At 47.0% G+C, this 15,791-nt stretch overlaps 1 protein-coding gene across 2 annotated transcripts in view; it reads right to left on the reverse strand.

The window, feature by feature from the left end:
- Positions 1–15,791, reverse strand: part of CSNK1G1 (casein kinase 1 gamma 1) — a 100,090-nt gene that overhangs the window by 49,824 nt on the left and 34,475 nt on the right. For both annotated transcript variants that reach the window (XM_063412772.1, XM_063412770.1), the window contains 2 exons: positions 9,574–9,983; positions 2,634–2,674 (listed from right to left, as the gene is read on the reverse strand). In XM_063412772.1, coding sequence (XP_063268842.1) covers positions 2,634–2,674; positions 9,574–9,751 — 219 coding nt within the window. In that variant the 5' untranslated portion in view covers positions 9,752–9,983. The remainder of the gene's footprint in view (positions 1–2,633; positions 2,675–9,573; positions 9,984–15,791) is intronic.

Below are 15,791 nucleotides of genomic sequence, written 5' to 3' on the forward strand. Positions count from 1 at the left end.
GACGGCGTCAGCGCTGCAGCGAGGGGATGGCCTGGTACTTGTGCTCTGACTGCAGCTGGGAGGCACCAGGCTGGCTTCTCCCAGGGAAGGAATTCCTGCTGTGCACAATGCAGCTTTGAAAACCCTCAGAAGAATAAACCAGATGCCCCTGACCAAGTAATTCAGCTGAAGAGCAGTACCAGGAGCTACATGGTGACGCCACACAAATCAACACAAGGACCGATCTCCACTGGCAGCAGTTTTCCAAGGTGTAGCCTCAGTCCCAACAAGAAACCATGAGGTATTAGCATGGAATTTCACAGCACTTTCTGATGGGCTCTTGGTATCCATCACACAATTCCCTCATTTCCCAGCTCTAACGTTGTGATGGGAGGCAGGAATAGCTGAGACAGCAGGGCTGCAGTGGGGGAAGATGATCTCAGCTTGAAGGACCTGGAGCAGTGCTTTGACTCAGTCCAACAATGAAGATAAAAGAAAATGTTGCCTCTAAGTACATCTTACAGCTACTCCACCACTAATCCACAAATTATTTGAAGGATAAAGAAAATAGCAGTTAAGTCTGCATGTAAGAGAAGTGTATTTGCTGCTGAGGAGGCTGACTCATTCTTATTCCTGTAGAATTTTGTTGAAGATTAGGAGACCAAGAAATCCCCATTTCTCCTACTGTTCCCTCCTTAAACTCCTCCAAAACAGAGCACATAGATGGACACCTGGATGGCCATCAGATGGCAATTCCAGCCCCTCACACAAGAAGGACCTGAGATTTTTAAGCCTGGATCACAACAGGGCAAATGAAACTGGAGAGTGTTGCAGAGTAACTGCTTTAACACTGAGTTACTTGGGGGAAAAATAGTAAGCAAAATGAAGAAAATGTGACCAGAAAAACAGGTCAGATTGAGGCAGCCATAAGACAATTCCATTGAGTGCTGCCATATGGAAAAGCTTCAGGTTACTGAGAGGTGGCACTGCAGCCACTTTTCTGTGAGAAAAAAGCATCTTTGGACTAGTACAGCTGTGTTTTGCCTTATGGTTTCCAATGCGACAACTTTGTGGGATTATCTTTGGAAGCAAATTAGAAGCATTACTGCCTCCATAAAACACCTTGTCTGTGTGCACAGCACATTTTCTGTGGCCTAAAAGCAACAATTCTTCTGATGTGCATCCATATCAAGGGCATCTCCCATGGAGTCAGGCTGGGAGAGCTGGGGGTGCTCACCTGGAGAAGGGAAGGATCCAGGCAGACTTCAGAGCCCCTGCCAGGGCCTGAAAGAGCTCCAGGAGAGCTGGAGAGGAACTGGGGACAAGGGGGAGTGGTTTCCTACTTCCAGATGGCAGAGTTATATGGGATATTCAGAAGAAATCCTTCTCTATGAGGGTGTGAGACCCTGGCACAGGGTGCCCAGAATAGCTGTGGCTGCCCCATCCCTGGAAGAGCCCAAAGCCAGGTTGGATGGGGCTTGGAGCAACCTGGGATAGTGGGAGGTGTCCTTGGTGTTTCACCATGGCAGAGGTGCAATGAGAGGAACTTTAAGATCCCTTCCAGGAAACCCAAACCCCTCTGGGACACCATGTTCCTGAATTCCGCCGCAGGCATTTATTTAGTTTAGGGAACATCTTCTGACATTTGCCAACAGGTGTGAAAACAAGTCCCTCCTGCAAAGCTGTAATTATTTTTCATCTACTATACATCATAAGGGGAATGTCAGAGATATGAATCTGAGGCACTTGAGCGTGATCACAATTAATGCATCAAGTCCATCCTGATTTTCTGTCACCACAGTGATTCCTGTCATTTTGCCAGAGACCATCAACTTGGCAAACTGGGGGGTTTGCTGCAGTATCAAATGAGCACCACAATTCTAACTTCAGATTTTATGGTTTGGATTATGTTTAAAGAGGGACATGCGCATGAGAACTCAGCACATCAGGTGAAGACATGGAATCTGAAACCCCAAGGGACTAAGAAAAGTCTGAGTTTACAGACAGGAAAAGGCCTAAACACAAACTGCTAGGCTGTGAGTTTATAAATGCAAGTTAGGGAGTTCCCCATCCCCCAGATTCCACAGATGATGAGACTGTATCTTCTCTGCAGCCCAAGGCAGCCAGAGGACAGACTGACCTTCACCAAAGTGGATCCTGTTTTGCCTGTTGCATCTGCAGTCTCCCAGTATCACTCCAAACTCATCTGTGCTCTGCTCCCCCAGGGAATTTTAACCAAAGGAACACTCTCTTTCCTGCCTCTTGACTCCAGAACCACCAGGCTGCACAGGGCCATGCTCCTAACCAAACATTCTCACAACCTGAGAATTCATGGAGTCCTGAACGGAAAGGTTTGAGCCATGGAGGGGCAGGAGGTGGCAAACCCACCACCAGTGCCCTTCACTGGGCAGAGGAACAAGGCTCTCACTGCTCTAAGACAGCTACAGATCCTTTAGGTACCAAAAACCTTCAGCAGGTGGAAGGATGTTTATTTTCCCCTGCCTTTAGTGCTTTTAAGAACTTACCTTAATTTTAACAAGTCATTCCCAGCCAAGGGTGAGAGCAGCACTGAGGCCAGATTGAAAACTTGCTTTTGGTCTGAATTTTTAACACGAAATACAAGTAATTTAAAGACACCTGAAGCTACTACTTACCAGTTTGATCGCTACATATTCATTGGTGTAGAGATTTTTACCTGCAAAGGAAGGAGAAAAAAATCTTTTAGTTCCACATTCAACACTTGCAGCTGGAGGCACAATGAGAAATAGTGACACTGATACCAAAGGGCTGTTTTCCCAATTCCCCCTGAAGTTCCTGCCTTTAACAAAGCATAAGCCTGAAAATAATCAGAATAATGAACAGTTTGCAGCAGTTTAGCAGGGCAGGCAAATAACACCTTCCACTCAGCACAAGGTAATTGTATTCCATGGCAGCACTTTTGCTCCATGCACGTGTTAAATGAGGTATCCCAGACACACTGGGCATCATTATCCACAAAGTCAAAAAAGTCTGGGGAACAAAAACTGAAGAGTCAGAGTGTCACTGCTTTTGGAAATGTCTTGGATCTGCTGGACACTGAACAATTTCATCCTGGGATGTACAGGGAGTTTCACTAGATTGATCATGCTCTGGGAAGCACAAAGGGCAGGAGTGTGAGATGAACACAACTAGTCGAGCTCAAATGCAGCTCCCAGTGTACCAAAGCAGAGCTGGGATCCATGCGTGCTACAGCTGGAGGGGGATTTTCCTGCAGGAGCCTGTCTGGTGTTTGAAGCAAGCCCTGGGCCTCCTCGGTGATCTGTGGCAGTGATGCACAGCTCTGTGTCACAGAGCATCTCTCCCTGTGTTCTGACACTGCCAGTTATTGTCTCACTCAATGTCCTCTGCCTCCTCTGCCAGGGAATCTGAGCAATCGCTCCCCTCCACCTGGCTCACATCTGACAGAAAGCTCTCCTGGAAGAGATACCATGGGGAAGGATGCTTGGGCAGTGCCTGGTCCCCCTCTGTCCCACCATCCTGACCTCCTCTAGTCCCTCTGTCCCCTCAGAAGGATGGAAGCCCCCACCACAAAAGCTCCCTGTGGATTTATTCAGGGAAATGTTGACCTTTGTCATCTGTGTCACAGCACAAGCCATGCTTTTACTGACTAACTCCAAAATTCAGGAGCAATCCAGGATGGAAGTTATCAGGGCTTATTTGTAGCATCAGCTTTGCTCAGCTCTCTTACTCATTTATTTTCCAGTTCCTGTAATGGATATTGCTGCTTAGACAGCCCAGCTCTTGAGAAAGCCCAGGACAGGGAGTGATATCACTCAGTGCAGGCAGGAGCTGGAGCAGCTCTTCTGTATCCATGTGGCAGCATAAAAAAAAATGCCATGTCCTCCTCAGCACAGGGCGACTCAATAAAATTAAAGACATTATGAACATGGGAGAAGACACACAATCATCTTTAAATCCTGAAATATCAGGGGAAATTTAGTTTACTTTATAACAGCTTCATGTTTTCTGCATTTAACTTCTTCTGATGCCTTCCCTGCTGTATCACTCAGGGTACTTCTGGCCTCTAAATCTGTGATTGGGTGTTCCCAGGCCCACCAGAGCAGATTGTTTTAACATCCCTCAGGAATAGAAGACATTATCGCTCCAACCTGTTTAGGTACCTCTTTAACACAGGACAGGGATTTAAACCTGAGGTTAAATATCCTCTGCCAGCAGAGCTGAAAGCTGAGCCCCAGCATTAACCCCTGACACACAGGAGGGGTTTCCATGTATTTCTTTTTATCTTTTAGAAAAAGACAAAATGTTATGCCTGGACTGGAAATTAAGGGTAGAAAGGAGATTTTGCAGTTTCATCAGGAACCCATGGACACCAGAAGCACTGAAAGAGCTCACAGGCCAAATCCATGGAAAAGCAGGGGGCAGATAAACTCCTCCACCCTCTGAGACAGACCAGGGCTCCAGCCAACAGCTGGGGGAGAAGAGGTGAGGACATTAAGGGAAGGAAATCTAAATACACTTGGATTATCTGCTCTGCATTAGCTACCAGCAAATAAGCCCCATTGGCAGCTCCAGGTTTATCTTGCTCCCTGAAACTGCCTCTTCCCCTCCTTGGATCAGAATCACAGAATGGTTTGGGCTGGAAGGGCCCTTAAAGCCCATCTCATTCCACCCCTGCCATGGGCAGGGACACCTCCCACCAGACCAGGTTCATTTCATCATCAAATTTGATTGATGGCAAAAATGATGAACTTCTCATATCCCAAAGGAAAAGAGCCTGGAGTCTGTATTCCCAGGGCCAGTGCAGTTCCATACTTAAAATTTCACTGTGAAAAGCAGTTCTGAGAACATGTCCTGAGTGTGCAGCTGCTTCCTGGGCATGGTGTCCTCCAGCCTTGGGGTTTTCACCAGCCAAAATCGATGGTAATAAAGTAAAATATTAGTACCTGGTAAATTCTGGGCAGTTTGGAATGAGGAAGGTGCCTCCCCCAGCTCCAAGGGACCAGGCTTGCCCTTACAGAGGGAAAAGCTTTATGGAAAGACAAGAATGTGCCACTGTAAGTGTGATCTCAGGGAGGTTTTGTAAACTCTGAAAGAATATGAGAGATCTCGGTCTAAAAACAGAACAAGACTTCCCCAAGAACACTGAGCTGATGAGGGAAATCCAGGGATTCTGTGTGTGCAGAGGGGAATAAAGGGGAGTATTTTTCCTTATGTATCACAGGCCAGACTGAACAGCAGGAAAATTCCCAGGTAACAGAACCATCCTTGGAAATAAACACTCCGGGATAACAAGTGGTCAAGATCTTAGAAAACTTAATTTTGCTATTGGAATATGGAGATTTGGCCTTACAAATCTGGGTCACCGTAGTGACTGGAGTGTTTTAAACTTCCCAGCCTAGTGGAGCTCAGCCAAGGGAGTTCATTTAATTTTGGCTTAAAGGAAAGAGCAAGGAAAGCCCTGTCCAGCCTGGACACTTCAGGGATGGGGCAGTCACAGCTGCTCTGAGCAATCTGTGCCAGGGCCTCCCCACCCTCAGAGGGAACAATTCCTTCCCAATATTCCATTCTGGCAGTGGAAAGCCATTCCCCCTTGGCACTCCAGGCCCTTGTCCCCAGTCCCTCTCCAGCTCTCCTGGAGCCCCTTTAGGCACTGGAAGGGGCTTTGAAATCTCCCTGGAGCCTTCTTTTCTCCAGGTGAGCACCCCCAGCTCTCCCAGCCTGGCTCAGAGCAGAGGGGCTCCAGCCCTTGAAGCAGCTCCGTGGCCTCCTCTGGACTCACTCCAGCAGCTTCACATCCTTCTGATATTGGGGACCCCAGAGCTGGAGGCAGCTCTGCAGGTGGGGTCTGCTGGAGAGTCCAGAGGAGGACTTGGAGATGCTCCCAGGGCTGGAGCCCCTCTGCTCTGAGCCAGGCTGGAGAGCTGGGGGTGCTCACCTGGAGGAGAGAACACTCCAGGGAGAGCTCAGAGCCCCTGCCAGGGCCTGAAGGGGCTCCAGGAGAGCTGGTTCTGAGGCTTCTTTTAACCTCTCAGTAGGATGGTGAGGCCCTGGCACAGGTTGCCCAGAGCAGCTGTGGCTGCTCCATCCCTAGAAGTGTCCAAGGCCAGGCTGGACACAGCTTGGAGCAACCTGGGCTAGTGGGAGGTGTCCCTGCCCATGGCAGGGGGGTGGACAAAGATGAGTTTGAAGCCAGACTCCTCTGTGATTCTCTGATTAAAAGAAATGTCTGCTGTAACAAGAACTTAATGTTCATCACTCCAACCCACCAAAACTGCAATAATAATTTTACATTAGTACCTATTTAATTGCTTTACCTAAACAAGGGTGCCAAAACCTGGGAAAAAAGAGACTTTCGAAGAACCTTATTAATCCCTGCCATGGTCATGGTTAAGGACTTGGGGAGAATACAAGGAATACCTCCTGGGTAAGCTCTGGAGTCAGTTTAAGGGGGAGGCTTGGCTGGAGATGTCTGTGTTGGAGTTTTCAGCCGTGGCTGACCACAGCATTCCATACAACAGACAAATCCCCAAGAACCCCCAAATGCATGCAGGCTCTGATGTGGGGACTGGCACTAAAATCCTGCTAGCACATTGAGCCAGCTTGGAAACCAAAGCTCTTGTAGATCCCCTGCTCTGCAGCCTGGCTGAAGAAACAGCCACTGCTTTACACCATTTCAGTGTCTTACTCTGGGCCAGATCACAGAATCCTGAAGTTTGTAGAAGACATCCAAGATCATCAAGACAAACATTCGAACTAATCCCACCATTCCCACTAAACCACATGCAGTGGTACATCTCCTCCTTTTCTGAACACTTCCAGGGATGGTGACTTCAGTGCTTCCCTGAGGACCCTGCTCCAATGTTCAGCCACCCTTTCAGTGAGGAAATTGTTTCCTAATATCCAGCCTGACCCCTCACCCTACAACTTGTGGCCATTTCCCCAGTCCTACCAAATGCTAAGTTTTGTGTTCATCTCCCCATCTCAGCTCCTTGAGGGCTGGAATCCAACTGTGCTGCTCCCACATGCTCCAAAAAAGTCATATCCTTGGGTGATCTGTGATTTCAGGAAGAAAGATCAACCCTGAGTAGGAGATATACAGCACACAGCTTCATTAGCTAAGTGCCATCTCCTCCCCGAAGAATCAAACAAGAGCAGCTTAAACTGAAAACACAACACCTGGAAAAAGAGAAATTCTTCAGGGAATTGGGAAAGCCTATTTTCCCTTTGACTTTGTTCTGCCTGTGACTGGTGCTGAACTGCTCTGAAACCACATTAAAAAATAGGCAAAAAGCAGAGGGCACATCATTCATCTTCACAGGACAAAACTGTTATCAGAGACTTGTGTGCTCGGATTTCAGCTGCTGCTTCTCCTTCCCCCCAGCGATAATTACCATGGGCTGTGCAAGAGAAAAAGCTGCTATTTGAGCAAACAGGAGCTCTTAAAGTGATAGTGACTGGCAAAAAGCAGGAGAAATGGAAAAAGGAAAGAGTAATACGGCTTCTGTAAGAACCTTACAACAGATTGTTGTTATCAGTATGTGTAGCTCATTGCCTAAAATTTTATAATATTGTAAACTAACAATACATGCATTATTTAAAAAAAAGAAACACTCAATTAGCAGGTGTTGCAATTTAAAACTGAATTTCTCTGTAAATTGACTTTTTCAGAAATGAAATCTCTTCTGTAAAGTCCATGCCATGAAACTGTACATAAATCACAAACCCAATACCACTAAAATTTTGAGAAATGTGAAAAAGAATCATGGAAATAGGAGCTGCCTCCCCACAGTGTGGGCAGCAGGGGAGAGGGGATTCTGCCTCTCTGCCCGCTCAGGTGAGACCCCACCTGCAGAGCTGCCTCCAGCCCAGGCTCCAACAGCAGCAGGACCTGGAGCTGCTGAACAAGTCCAGGGGAGACCACAGAGCTGCTCCAGGGTGGAGCCCCTCTGCTCTGAGCCAGGCTGGAGAGCTGGGGGTGCTCACCTGGAGAGGAGAAGGCTCCAGGGAGAGCTCAGAGCCCCTGGCAGGGCCTGAAGGGGCTCCAGGAGAGCTGGAGAGGGCCTGGGGACAAGGCATGGAGGGACAGGACAAGGGGGAGTGGTTTCCCACTTCCAGAGGGCAGGGTTAGATGGGACAGTGGGAAGAAATTGTTCCCTGTGAGGGTGGTGAGGCCCTGGCACAGGTGCCCAGAGGAGCTGTGGCTGCCTCATCCCTGGAAGTGTCCAAGGCCAGGCTGGATGGGGCTTGGAGCAACCTGGGATAGTGGACAGTGACCCTGCCCATGGCAGGGGTAGCATGGGATGAACTTTAAGGTGACCTTCAACCCAAACCAGATTGCGATTATGTGATTTGGGCACCAGCTAAATAAACTCGAGCCATATAACCAGAGGGATCCACTACAGCTGCTAAACCTCAGAGCAGAGCCTGGATTGCAAAGCAATTCAACATCGCCCTGGAGATCCTGAGATCGTGACGTTTGCTGTTGAGGGGCTTTGAGAATCCAATAGAGCAATTCATGTTATGTCACTGTAAGAATCCAAATTTATCTTTAGCTGCCAATTATACTCATGTGCAGGAAGGTGGGAGTTTCCACCCTTGCCTTTAGTTTCTCTCCACCTTAGGAGTGTTATCTCTGCTCAGGTGAATCAATAAAACTTCTCTGATGCAATGCTGAAACCAAAATACCCATTTACTGAGACACACCAGAAGTGAGCTGGTTGATCTTCCCCCCATGGAACAGCAGCACATGTACTGATGCAATAACACAACCTCAGAAATCACAAAGACTCATTTAAGATGACAGACTCTGAGCAGGAATCTACCAAGACACTATCAGTAGTGTCATGACCCTTGAGTTACGTGAGGCAACACCAGCTGCTTCCCCCACCTCATTTAAAACACAACCACTGTTTTTTTGAATGACTTAAGAGCCCACTGCACTGCTCTGCATTGGTCTCTTAAGCAGTCCTAAACAAACAATGCATCAGTGGAACCATCTGTTTTGGGCAACCAGCTGCAAGACGTGGTTAGGAAACCAACAGACCATGAACAAACGCCAGGCTGCCGGGCCAGCTGAGGGAGCCAGATGGGCCACTCGGCACAGCCTGCTCCTGGCCAGCAAGTCCAACACACACACAGAGCAGGGAGAGAGCAATGGGGCTGAAATTAGGGCAGTGAGGTTAGAGAAGGACATGGAATTGAGACTGAGTGCTGGGAAGGAGTCTCACCCATCCCTTTAAATGGGCGTTCTAGCTTGTAAACAAAAATCGGAGAGCAAGATTTAGCAATGCACAGTTAAGATTTTTTTTCACCTTAGGCAAGACATTCAGCGCTGTGAACAGTCGTCATTTGTTGGGATTGTTCAAAATTTGCATCTTTGGCCTCTCCACTGTATTCCCTTTGACTTTATGCAAATCAAAATCATGCTAAGAGTTACATCTTCTGAGTCAGAAGCTTCGGATAAGGCAGCCCAACACTTGGGAAACAAGACAGCGCACGCGTTTCTGGAGCCAGGGTAAGTTTTTATGTATTTATATTCCAGTGGTGACATGCTAATTTGCATAAAGCAGGCCACTAAAAATGCTTGCTTCTTACCTAGTCTGAGTTCTCCAAAGTTCCCACACCCAATCTTCTTGCCCACTCTGAAGTTGGGTCCCACCATAAGAACGCCGGAAGACGTCGACGAGCTTGGCCGAGAACCGTGCCCGCTCCTCCCCGGCATTCCCTTCGTTGTCCGCTGCCTTTCATCCTTATCCCTATTAGGATGGTCCATGATCTTAGTGAAATACCTCTGCCAGCAAGCTGGCAGAAAGGAGCACACACTCTTCTCCTTAGAATAGAAATTTATATCCAAAAGTATCTGCGTTGGAGTTCAAGAGAGTCATGGAAACTCATGGAGTTCTTTTGGCACCAGATCCAGTTTCTTAATGCATCTTGATAATGTACCAAAGGGCCGACTGTGTTCTTGAGAATTCAGAAAAGGCAGGTTGCTTTTGGTTTCTTACCTGGGGAAGAGATACATGAAATAAAAATCATTATTTTAAAAATACCAGGTGAGAAAGGTACAACAGGGCCAATGTCTAGAACCTTCCTGGCCTCGAGGAATCTAATAGCTATATGAAAACTTTATCATTTTCTTAACAACTTTCTGATAAAAAGCCCTGATGTCATGAAGAAATGGAAGTGCTGCCCATCCACTGTTGCTACTTGTCCCATTCTTGGCAGTGTCTCAGGCCAGGCTCGATGGGGCTTGGAGCAACCTGTCTAGTTGAAAGTGTCCCTGCCCATGGCTGGGGGTAGATCCAGCTGAGCTTTAAGGTCCCTTCCAACCCGAACCAGTCTGTAATTCCATGATTTCACTGGAGTTATCAGGACTGACACCAATGTGCTCCCAAGCAATGTGTGAAACACCATTTGTGATTCAGCACTCTGGCCTACACAAAAGAACTGGAGATGTTAATGTACAAGAAATTATTTAGCATAGCCAAGCTTTACTCGCCCCTCAAGTTAATCCCAGATTTAATACTCAGAACTGAATATGGATAAGCAGGAAGCATCCGTTACTGGTGAACTGGCTGAACTGGTTTTTCATCACAGACATCCCCACATACTCTCAGCTGCCATGCTTGGCACAGACACAGCAGAGTTGTTTTTGCCCTGTGAAACCAGTCAGCAGGAGCAGGGATGAGGCTCTATCAGATATCAGAAAATCACTTTGACTGGACCCCACCCCAGGCTGTCCTGGGAAGAGAGACTGGCTTCAAAACAAATAACATGAAAAAGAACCCTCAGTGAAACTACAGAGTTTTACTGCTGAACTCAACCCTGACATGAGAATGACTTCTAGCAGTAAGTGGATTTACTCACACAGGTCTTTCTGATAAAATTTTGGAAAAATGAAACTGAAGCATGGGAAGTTTTGGTCTATCTGTCTATTTGGTCTAACTCTGCTATGGCAAGAGAAGTATGATTCCATCACCTAAATGATTTCATGATTCTGGGGTGTTCCTAGGGTTGGATCATTACAAAAGATGAGCAGGGCATAGGAATTCTACGAGTAAAAAAACCAGTAATACTTTGGAAAATACACTCAAACCCACCAAAGCCAGAGAAGAATTTTTTTCCCCTGGAGACCAAAGTGATTATTTTAATCAAGACTGAATAATTTATGACAAAGAACTACCTACAACCTCAGAAATGGAAACAGAAAGAAACCTCTAGCAAGAGCACAAACCCTGCCCAGTTTATACCTTGCTCAGCACATCTCAGATGGGACAAGCAACCCCATTACCCTCAGGCAAATTAAGCACAAGTCCCACCACACATTTCCTGCTCACAAAATAAATTGTTAACGGTTATGAGCTCCTGCGCCTCCGTCCTTCCCCCGCTCCCCATCTGGATCAGGTCTCCCTGGGGAGAAGGATGGAAAGGTCACGCCTGACAGTCTGTAAACACGAACCATCCTCCCTCAGCTGAAAGCCTCCCGCAAACAGGAATTCACAGCAGCAATAGAGAGGTGAACCACGCCTCTGGGAAGCTCTTTATCACAGCCAAGCCGAGCAGCAGAGCCCAGCTGCCGGCACACCAGATCACACAGACATCTTACACCATCATTACCATCTATTAAAAGTGTAAGTGGCAAATATGGCATCAAATATGGCCTTTGAGGACCAGCAGAGCACTCGGCTTGGAGGGGAAGCGGCACAAGAATGAAGAGCAGACTGTCAGTCACATTAATATTTAAAGGCTGCTCAGAACACCAGGATGACTTCCTGCCATGATTCAAACATTTTTATAATGATTCCTTCCTACCTTTCCACCCACTCAGCAAGATTGCTCCTCAAAGTTACTTCCATTTGAACGGAGCTGCATGAAGATATTTCCCTAATGGTGAATCAGCCCAAATCCAGGATTCATTTCACTACAATACAGTTGGAGACACAGGAACAGTTATAATAAAAGACACAGACTTGAAAGGAAATTGCAGCACAGTTAGCTAAATAAAAAACAACAACATTGTATCCTACATGCCTCTAAACACTTAGACCCAAATCTATGTCACGACCTCTCCTCCATGGATAAACCCATAGCACTACAGCTAGAAACCAGCTTCCAGGTGGTGTTAAACCATGGAATGGTTTAGGTTGGAAGGGACCCTAAATCTCATCTTGTTTCCAAGGGACACCTTCCACTAGCCCTGGTTGCTCCAAGCCTGGTCCAACCTGGACTGGAACAGCTCCAGGCAACCCCAGAGGGCAGCTGCTGTTTATATTGATATCCACAGTCCAGTGTAAAGGAGTGTTTAATAGATGGCACAGAGACACTGCTCACAGCCACACAATTTTTCAGGGGGGCCCTTCAGATGTAGGAAAGACATCGCAAATAAGAGGTTGGTGTAAAGAAGCCAAAGCCATCCTTGTTTCCCCTTTTCAAAGGAAAAGCTCACTTCCCTTGAACTCAAATCTTTGACCTCCTTGAGTTATTCTGGAGACCCTTCCATGATAGGAATAAGTTTTGTCAAAGTCTTGGTTTACGGCACAATTTCAGAAATCTGCCCAAACTGAAGTAGTCAATGAACGCCCCCTTCTTCAAAGCAGGCCTGGTCCAGGTCTGTGTGTGATTTTTGATCCCTGAAGGAGTCACTAGATGCCAGAAATAAAACTGTAAATGCCTGGTGGATGAAACAAGACTCTAAAAAGCAAGAATTCAGTCCCATAATTCCTTTTTATATCTTTTAAGAAGAGACATCCAAGAAAACCCCATTTTGTATGGGAATGGGTAAACTCACCCTGCTCTCTTGCAGACACAGGACCACAATTCCTCAAAGCAGCTCCAGGATCATTGCTTTAGGACCAAGCACATGCCTTCCCACTGGGTTTTCCAACATCCACCCCACGTGCCTGTGCCTGTAAATATGTCTGGTAAGTCTCCTGATGTGGAGAGCACTTTCCAGACAAGATCTGCTACTTCCCACATGACTTCAAAGACTACAAAATCCTCCAGGGCTCTCAACTGACTTGTTATAAACACATAGATACAAGCTCACCAGCTTCCACCCTCACACTGTGTAAAAAGTAGAGCCTTCAGCAGCAGGAAACTTCACTGGCTTTGCCACAGATTAGGACAAAGCGCTCACCCTCTGGAAGAGGGAGAGCAGCCAAGCTGCAGGTAAGGAGAAACATTTTGAAACCAGGAGACACACGATGTGTTCACTCATGTTTTTGGCATCTACCAACTCATTTTAGGAGCTTACACTCCTGAGTTTAGAGGATCAAGCTGGCTTTGTATGCTCTGCCTCACTGTGTACATTAACAACATCCAAAGTGTCAACGCTCTGCCTTTATTAAAGTGCAATTAGTAAAGCCTTTGTTCCCAGCTCAGCTCTCTTCTGCATGGACACACATCTCCACAGGCTTCACATCTCTTAGAGCCTTCTCATCCCACTGCCTTTATCTCCCCACTTTCATGATGTTGCATTTCTTATCCTGCTTCTGTCCTTCCAACTGGTCAAAACAAAATTTTCTTCTTCTGCAGCCATCCCATTACTTATTCCTGGCAAAGTCACTGTTCTAATAAAGAGAAAATTTGAGATTTGCCCTGCTCCTGAGGAGACAAATGAACAGACTACCAAATATCCTATCTTAGAAGCACAGAATCCATAAGGTTGGAAAGGCTTTCTAAGATCATCAAGTCCAACCATTATCCGAGCACTGCCAAAGCCACCACTTAACCATGTCCCCAAGTGCCACACCCACAATATCTGGAACACTTCCAGAGACAATGACTCCATCACAGCCCTCAGCAGCCTGTTCCAATCTTTGACAACCCTCTCCATGAAGAACTTTTCCCCAATATCCAAACAAACCCTCCCTGGCACAGCTTGAGGCTGTTTCCTCTTGTCCTGTTGTTTGTTCCCTTGGAGCAGAGCCTGAGCCCCACCTCCCCGGCTGCCCCCTCCTGTCAGGAGTTGTGCAGAGACAGAAGCTCCTCCCTGAGCATCCTCATCTTCAGGCTGAGCCTCCCTGGCTCCTTCAGCTGCTCCTGGTGCTCCAGTCCCTTCTCTGGACACCTTCCAGCCCCTCCTTGTCTTTCTTGCTGTGAGAGGTCCAAAACTGACCCCAGGATTCCAGGTGTGGCCGGAGCAGTGCCCAGTACGGGTGGTCAGTGCTTACCCTGGTCCTGCTGGTCACTCTGTTGCTGACACAAGCCAGAACACTGCTGGTTTTTGGCCACCTGGGCACACACTGACCATTACTGGTCTTTTCCCAGGCAGCCTCCCAGATACCAACTCCGAGCCTGGAGTGTTCCATGGGGTTGTTGTGACTTAAGGCCTGGACGTGGCATTCGGCCCTATTGACCCTCACACCGCTGGCCTTGCCCCACAGATCCAGCCTGTCCAGATCCCTCTGCAGAGCCTTCCTGCCCTCCAGCAGATCCACACTCCTGGTGTTGCCTGGAAGAGGGCTCTGCTCTGGTGCTTGGCTGTTCCCCAAGCCAAGGCAGGGAAGATGGAAGGTCAAATACTTTCCCCACTCACACATGAGAAATATCCTTTTTTGGTTGTGTTTTTTTTTGTTTGTTTGTTTGGGGTTTTTTGCCTTTTCATCTCCCACTCAAGAACTTTCTGGTTACTTCGAGGATCTTCCACTGGATGTATTCCAACTCCCCTGCTGTAACCCAGCAGCACCTCTATACAGAAATCAGCATTTATCTCTGCCTCCCCAGTCACCACTACACTGACCTGGTTTCAGTGTCCTCAATGTTGTGCAAAACAACAGAAAAACTGAAAAAGTAGGTCAAAATCCTCTGTTGCAATTTACAGCTGGGAACAGCAGTGACAAAGCTGGCTGCCAACTGCAGCAAGCAGGTGCACGTCACGTCGGATGCCCCTCACTTGGGAGATTCTTCCCAACCTTGGAGGCTGCACGTGCCTTTTAAACATTACAGATTGCTTCTGTTGAATCATTTGACCCAACAATTTAATCTTCAGCTTGTGCAGTTAGTTTTGTTCAGTGCTTCACAGGCGGAAAATAAGGAGGTACACAAACACCATTTAAGTTTGTATTGCTGGGAAGGGAGAAGGATGGACAACTGCAGATCACTACACTCATTCATTACTCATGAATGCCCAGGACTGTCAAGTTTGCATCCTCCAATTACAGTTTTTACAGACGGGGATGAATCCAAACAAAATTGTGCTTTTTTCCATCTGAGTGAAGTGAACTTCCAAGAGCTCTTTTCCTTGAAGACCTTGTGAACATGCTAAAACATATTAATTGAATAATCCCCAACTAAATACACTGGCAAGTTAGTTTTTCCAAGTGATCTCAGCTGATCATTTCACAGAGAGTGATCCAAGCACCCATTCTCTAAGTTCATTCCTGAACTTTGCTCCCAATCCCCTCTACAGAAGCTCAGCACGAAAGCCAGGAATGTTTGGAAGGGAAAAACTAATTTAGTTGGAAATTTAGTTCTTCCACATGAGCAGAGTGAAAAAAAAGCAGAGTCAAAACAAAGCATAGAGCATTTTCCAGGGAAGTGGTTTGCGTGATGTGAGATCAATTAATCGACTTCTCTCTCCCAACTGCATCCCAGCCAAACGTGTGCCAGCAGCCAGATATGCATATTCCTATAGATGTAAAAAGGACTAGAGACCATAATCTATCAGAAAAGGAGGACTAGTGCTGTTTATGAAGAGGCAGATTATACTGGAACAGCTAAAGGAACAGCTGAATGCGGGAATAAAATGAAAAATCCCCTCATGAAATCTGAACTCTAAGTATTTTTGGGTTTTTTTTCAGGCTGGGCAGAGA

The sequence above is a fragment of the Prinia subflava genome, chromosome 15 (genome assembly GCF_021018805.1).
Source record: "Prinia subflava isolate CZ2003 ecotype Zambia chromosome 15, Cam_Psub_1.2, whole genome shotgun sequence".
In the NCBI taxonomy this organism is placed as follows: Eukaryota; Metazoa; Chordata; class Aves; order Passeriformes; family Cisticolidae; genus Prinia; species Prinia subflava.